Below are 7,246 nucleotides of genomic sequence, written 5' to 3'. Positions count from 1 at the left end.
TCATTGATTACGAAAAGCATTTGACTCATAGAAAGCTTGGCAGTCATACAGGCATTCTGAAATTAGGGTGTAGACGAGCCATACGTGAAAGTACTGGAAGATACTATATATAGTATTTAGCGGCTGCACAGCAACCATAGTTCTACATAAAGAAACAAAATTCTTATAAAGAAAGGTGTTAGGCAAGGAGATACAATCTCCCCAGTACTATACACAGCTCACTTAGAGGAAGTATTCAGAAACTTGGAATGGGAGCAGTTAGTGATAAGGGTAGATGGAGAATACCTCTGTAATCTGCGATTTGCTGAAGACATTGCCTTGCTAAGCAACTCGGGGGATGAACTGCAAATAATGATTGATGACCTAGACAGGAAAAGTAGAAAGGTAGGCTTGAAAATCAATATGCAGAAGACTAAGGTAATGTTCAACAGCCCAGGGAAGGAACAGCAGTTCATAATAGGTAGCGAAGCACTGGAAGGGGTAGGTGAATATTTATGCTTAGGACAGGTATTAACCACAGATCCAGACCATGAAAGGGAAATAACTAGAAGAATAAGATTGTGATGGAGTGCATTTGGCAAGTATTTGCAGATTATGACTAGTAGCTTACCGATATCGCTCAAGAGAAAAGTATACAACAGTTGCATCTTACCTGTACTCACCTATGAGGCTGAAACGTGGTGGTTAACGAAAAGGGTTCTTTTTTTTCTTAAGTTGAGGACAACGCAGAGGGCTATGGAATGAAAAATGGTAGGGGTAACATTAAGAGATATGAAACGTGCAGAGTGGGTCAGAGAAATAACTCAAGTTAGTGACATTCTAGTGGAAATAAAGAAGAAGAAATGGGCATGGGCAGGGCAAGTAGTGCGTAGAGAGGATAACCGATCGCCACTTAGGGTAACAAACTGGAGTCCAAGGGAAGGAAAGCGTAGCAGGTGGTGACAGAAAATTAGGTGGGCTGATGAAGTTGAAAAGTTTCAAGGATCAAGTGGATGCCGCTAGCACAGGACTGGGTTAGTTGGAGGAGTATGGGAGAGGCCTTTGCATTGCAGTGGGTGTAGTCCGGTTGGTGATGATGATGTACCGTCTGTTGCAGAAGTTTGCAGCCCAACGCGCCGGGCGGAGGAGCAGTATCGCTCCCGAGAGGCGGCGCTGCGCCCGCCGGCGCTGTCTGGTGACGCTGCTGTAAAGTGTGAGGAGGCTTGTTCTCTTCCCCTCATCCCGCGGTTGATATCGCACATCTTTGCTCTCAGCCGCGGGATGAGGGAAAGAGTACAAGCCTCCTCACTCTTTATAGCTGCGTCACCAGGCAGCGCTGGCGGGCGCAGCGCCGCCTCTCGGGAGCGATACTGTTCCTCCGCCCGGCGCGTTGGGCTGCAAACTTCTGCAACAGACGGTACATTTGTTGACAATAAAATGTTCCACAAATAGTGAGCAATAATTTGCTTTGGTCTGGTTTAAAGTTTCAAAGCGACTCTGGCTAGGAGGAATGTCATAGTGGAGGGCTCTGAAAATTTCGATCACCTTGAGTTCTTTAATGTGCGCTGGCATTGCACAGCACACAGGTGCCTTGCTTCTTGTCTCCATGTGGCTAGTATAGCCGGGATAGAGAATAATAGCGTTCTAGAGTGCCATTTGAAGTGTGGCTGCAAAAAGCCAATATTAAAATGCAGCTTCATCCCAGAGTGGCCTGCGGACAGAATTCTTGGCACATTCCTTTACTTGCCTTGGTCACAGTGAAACATCATTGATAGATCCCGCTTATTACGTTTTCTGGCATAATAAATTTTTTTTTGTTCCCGGTGATGCATTTTCGCATGGCTAATATCATAGTATTAATCTTTTATTTAGTTACTGTTACCCTCAGGGTATTAACATTCAAGATGGGATGAAAATATATATGAATAACTTGCGTTGTTTGCAAAAAGTTCTAGAAGGGGGTGACGTATAGTAGCTGCAGTAAATGCAACTTTGCTGCAACGCGTCGGCGATAATTCATTATCCTCTCCTCCCCTACTTTTGTGGTTGAAAATTTAAGAATTTTCTGTCTTAAATTTTCTTAGCAGTCCTTCAGTTTTGCACAGACGCCAACAAGAAGCTGTGCGCCGAGAACATATCCCTGCACATTTATCCTTTGGCGAGAAATGTCCTGTGGTGGTAACACACTGTGTGAAGTTGATAGAGCGCCAGTGTTTGCCTCCACTCTAGGGTTGCAGAAAAGGTTGCTTCTAAATACTGAGAAACCAAGTCTACCACAAAATGATATTATTTCAAAACGGCGCAATAAAAGTGAGTTATGTGCCAAGTATATTTCATCAGCAACCTTTTGGAGACTGTCTAGATAACATGTTTTCATTTTCGACTCCAGTGCAAAAAGCATCAATGAGATTCTATTGAATTGCTAGCGTTGTCCTATTATTCAGTGACATAGTACAAAACGCAATGGGCGCCTTATTTAAAATACATGCGTCCACTGCAAAAGGGCAAATGAAGTGAGTCACTGCAGCAGAAATAGTGCTTGCCAGCTTTAGAACACCCGAGAACAATGAAGATGCACACAAGGAAAACAACTAGAGGCTTTCACACACCAAGAGAGAATGCCAGTCCGCCCAAAATGCAACTATTTATAAGTGAACTCTTTGAAGCGGCCTCCTTTAAGTTTATAATACTCTCCTCAGATATTTTTCCTCACATAGAAACCAACAAACAACTATGCATATGATTCCCTTTTCAAGTCCTTTCCCAGTGTAAATCAGTCTAATGGCATTATTCTTCCAACATTACTATCACAAACCGCTTTTTCGGTCAATTCAGCCTATAATATACACCACTGAGAGTACAATGAATATATCGAATTTTACTTGCACATTCTTTTCGCCACAAAATACTGAACACATAGATCACTATGTGGTACTCACCAATGAACATTCAACAATTGTTTCTTCAATTGCTGTTTCATTTTTTAACAACTACATGACTGGCTGCAACCTGTAAGGCTTGGTTTGGTTTTTATTTACAGGTTTAACGTCCCAAAGCAACTCGGCTAACCTACGAGAGATGCCGTAGTGCAGGGTTCTGGCAATTTTGACCACCTGGGTAATGTGCTGTGACACTGCACAGCAAGTGGGTGCGGCGAGGATTTTAGTCGCGGCTTCAGCAGGCAAGTGCCCCAACTACTGAGCTACCGTGGAGGAGCACTGCTTGTAAGAGGCTTACTGGTTAAGTGGCACAAATCTGCAATGTAACTGCTGGGACATAATTTTCATTCCAGGTAAGCATTATTTTGGAATGGAATTAACTGAGGGTGTTGAAATGAAATCAAGTTAAAAATTACGGGGTGATCCAAGTGCGCCAACATCAAATGCATCATTTGACAGAAGAAAGCATGCGAGGTGTATACAAGTAGCAGCCACAGTCCCTCCCACTGTTGTGGAGCAGGCTGCCACTTTTGGTTGGAGGGTGGTTTATTAGGACAGACAAAATGGCAGCTTCCAAATATGCATTTATTTAACATAGCTGAACCCACCAGCACTCAAGAGTTGAAAATGTAAGAATTGAAAGCGTGCTGTGGGTGTCCATGGCCCTGTCCCAAGTTTTGCTTTGACTATGGGACCTTCAATGAGTGAGTTCCCAACAGTTTGGCAGCATTCCCTGCAGCCACGAGGTCTGGCTGGAGCACCGCACACTCTCTTTTCCCTGTGTGTCCTCCCACGCTCTTCAGGGGAAAGTCCTAATTTCTGCTCCCTACAGGTTGCAGGAAAGGATTTAAAGTGCTTCCCAAATCCAGCCAGTGTGACAGTGAAGCCTCTGCGTGCAGATTGTCCTCCTGGACCCCAAGAAATGGCCACTGGTCATGGTCCCTTCATTTCCTCCACATGGGCCACCAACTTCCCGTTCAGGCTGACAATCAACGAATCTGCTGCAATGAGGGGAGGGCAGCGCCTGAGCTGAGAAGAACGAGTGGTGTACAGTCAGCAGCTGCCAATTGTGCTGAACCAACTGGAACAGTGGATAAAATATGCAAACAGTGGCAAGGTCAACTACCAGAATCTTTCTTGCCCATACACCTTACTGGCCAGACCCGCCAACTTACCAGTTCTGAAAATGTGACTAAGTGGTTGTGCTACCGATCACCCTGCTTATCCAACATATTGCAGTTTTGTTGTCTTGTAGATAATACTGGACCTTATTACTTTATTTCTGAAATTTGAGCTCACTAGATGCATTCTTTACTTCGAAATAAGTGACTGAAGTTGATACCGCGAAGCTCCTCTCACCGACAGCATTTTGAAATGCTTGGTGACGTCACACCACGTCATCTGCTGGCTCTGATAAGCTGCCGATACAATGTACTATGTTTGCACTTGCTCACAATGACTCTAGTGAGCATTTTTCTGAAAACAGAACACAGACTGTTTAGTTTCTGCCTAGGCATCCACCTTTGCCGTGACTGCCGGCAACTGTCCGACGGCAGCGCTGCCACGCCCTAAACACCGCGGTTGATGGCCGCACCGGCCGTGCCTCAATTGTGATACGGTGAATCCCTGCGCCGGTGTCAGAAAACCATGCTAAATTTGTTTTTCTTGTAATAATAGTAGGCCTTGGGAAAAAAATTTAAAAAGTGAATGATCCTTGAGCAATGCTGACCCATACGGTGGGAGTTTCTGCTCACAGCCGCATAGCACCTTCTGCCGGTGCTGTGCCTGTGTTATTGTATACGCTAGCCCTGGTGCCAAGGCGTTGCTGGAAGCAATTTCTTTTACTACTAAACAGTGTGGTTGAAAGTAAGGAAGCTTCATGATCAAGTAGCCCAGTTACTATAACACATCGCTGATCACTTACAAAGTGCCATCCGCTGTGGCTTCGATGTGAAGCAATCTAGGCCTAGCGACGATTAGGGAGAACCAGATATCCAGAGCGTCTAGAGTGCTTGCGGGCAGCACTGTTGCGGTAAGCTTGTGGCGCACGGTGCTGTAAGCCTTATAACCATATTTTTGCTTTCATTATGCGGCTGGGGGCCAGACTTGGGCCTGACAACGATCGAGCAGTGCAAACGGTACTGCTGAGACATAACGCAGTGCTTCGATGTAGTGCGCCGCACCACTACTCTGCTGCGTCGCCGGGTGGTACTCGCAGTTTGTACAAAAGTGCTTTCGGACGGCACTTAATGCAAGGCATTTTTATGTGTTGCTTTTGAGATGTGTTTCAGTGCACATTGTGTACGTAGTTGGACCTTCATACTCAGGGACCAACGTGCATTTGGAGGCTGCCACTGCCTAGAGGGATTGACAAGCTCAGTTTGCGCTCAACACGGTTAGCAACATGGCTGTTGTTTGGTCCACCAGATCAGCTTACCGCGGCTTCGCGTAACAAATATGTCGCGGCTGATGCTGCTTGTGCACAGAACATGCAGCAGATGAGCAAGCTGTTCACAAAGAAATAAAAATAAGAAAGATTTAAAAATAACTGTAGCTCCGATGGAGCTAAAACTTTGAGGTTTAGTTGTTTGGCATATCAGGAATAAGATGCAGTAAACAGTTTATATTATAAAATTGGTGTCATTACCCCTTTAAACATTTGGGTGGGTTTATTGCTGGTTAAATATTCTTGTGCCGATGCATTGTTTACTAGGCCATGTGATGCCCTGTGTATATATTTAAAGCTAGCTGTTTTCAATAAAATTTCAGTCATTAGTCAGCATCAGTCCTGTTGTTTGTGCCTTCCTCTTCCGTCCGTTTTTCGCTCTCCTTTTACTTACGATATACCTCTACTTCTTGCTTCGGAATATTGGTGGTGTCCGAACTATAGATGCAAGAATTCTGAAGAAGCTAATGGCAATGGGTTGACATTCTCCAAGCTGGACTGAATATGAATAGTACTTGTGCACATTTGCTACTGAGTCATATACAAATACGTAGCTTAGTTAAATACCAAATCAAATACAGACAGAATTGTGAGAAAAACCCGATCATATAAGAGCTAAATATTATTACAGATTAGAGGTGTGCCAATATTGAACATTTTCAATCTGTCTCTTTTTTTCCGATTTGTTTCCAAAAAAACTGATATTTGGAATTTCCCAAAATACTTTAAAATTACTGGGAACACTGAAAATGTTGGAATTCACTGCTGTTTCACTGCACTGCGAGCTTCACTGCAATGCACAACTGCATAGACTGCACACACTTCTGTGAAATTGTAGTTTAACTTTATTTATTTGAAAATACCATGTGAATTCTAAAATAAACAAGATGAACAATGTTTGATACTTTCATTTTTAAATTTTTTTCCCCCCACTGAACAGATATTGAATTTGTAAGGCATTTTCTTCCGATAATCGCACGCATTTATTTGTTGCAAAAATATTCAACGAGCAATCATGCGAAACGTTGAGGCATGGTGTTAAAAGATGGCCTCCATTAGCAACAGTCATGTTATGTGCGTGAGGAGAAAGGTGCCTTTTGCTGAGAATAAACTAGTGCCACACCCCAGTACATGAAGTCTCCATGAATCTGCCCCAACACATCCTGTCCATCTTCTGCGTGTGAATGGCCACTGAATTGGCACAAAGCCTTAGCCTTGGCAAAACTTTGCGCCAATTATTTGTAAAGTTCTATTCACTGCAAATAATTTTCAACTCTCTCATGAATTTGAGGCTTCAAATATCCTTCCTGGCTGTTCCTGTGTCAGGCACAACGGAAGCTCCCCACCTTCTGGCATGAAGAGAGGCTCAGTAGACGGTGAGGGATGCCTCAAACAGCTGGCTCAGGTCGTCCTCGGTGTGCGTACGTGGTGACAGGCGGGTAACACGTTCCTGCACAAGCCACACCAATTCACATTTGCCCATTGCATCGTTAAATGCACAATGGATGTGACACATACATGACAGTCCCACATCAATGCACTAAGCAACAAAATGCTTAAATCGTGCCTGAAGCCTCTGCTGCCTGTATTTTCACTGCAGCAATGGTGTTACACTACAAACGCGCAGGCACCATCACTCTCGTCTGCATCATCGCACTATGGAGCTCGCAGTTCGCTGTCCAATTGCTGCTCTCTAGAATGGGGTTTCTTTGGCTTATCGAATGATGTCTGTGGTAAAGAGCTAATGACAGAATCTTCTGCACCATGGTAAGTGAGCCACAAAACACACACTCTTTACAAATGTAATAAAATAAAATCGACACGATATGAAGGTGTCAGCAGCCCTGGAACCCTGCCTAGAGCCGGTGGTAGGAAATAACGA

General features: G+C 44.2%; 1 protein-coding gene across 6 annotated transcripts in view; it reads right to left on the bottom strand.

Annotated features, from left to right (window-relative positions):
- Positions 1-3,466: 3,466 nt before the first annotated feature.
- The window catches only part of T3dh (Type III alcohol dehydrogenase), a 175,513-nt gene continuing 171,733 nt past the window's right edge, over positions 3,467-7,246 (bottom strand). For 3 of the 6 annotated variants that reach the window (XM_084586246.1, XM_084586242.1, XM_084586247.1), the window contains 2 exons: positions 6,711-6,814; positions 3,467-3,947 (listed from right to left, as the gene is read on the bottom strand). In XM_084586246.1, the coding sequence (XP_084442372.1) occupies positions 6,731-6,814 (84 nt within the window). In that variant the 3' untranslated portion in view covers positions 3,467-3,947; positions 6,711-6,730. The remainder of the gene's footprint in view (positions 3,948-6,710; positions 6,815-7,246) is intronic. The other 3 variants (XM_084586243.1, XM_084586244.1, XM_084586245.1) reach the window with 3 other exon arrangements.

This window comes from Amblyomma maculatum, unplaced genomic scaffold, assembly GCF_055883805.1.
Source record: "Amblyomma maculatum isolate TAMU_Amacu unplaced genomic scaffold, ASM5588380v1 scaffold_15, whole genome shotgun sequence".
Lineage (NCBI taxonomy): Eukaryota > Metazoa > Arthropoda > Arachnida > Ixodida > Ixodidae > Amblyomma > Amblyomma maculatum.
Note: the sequence above shows the minus strand (reverse complement) of the source record. Positions and strands in the feature narration are given on the sequence as shown.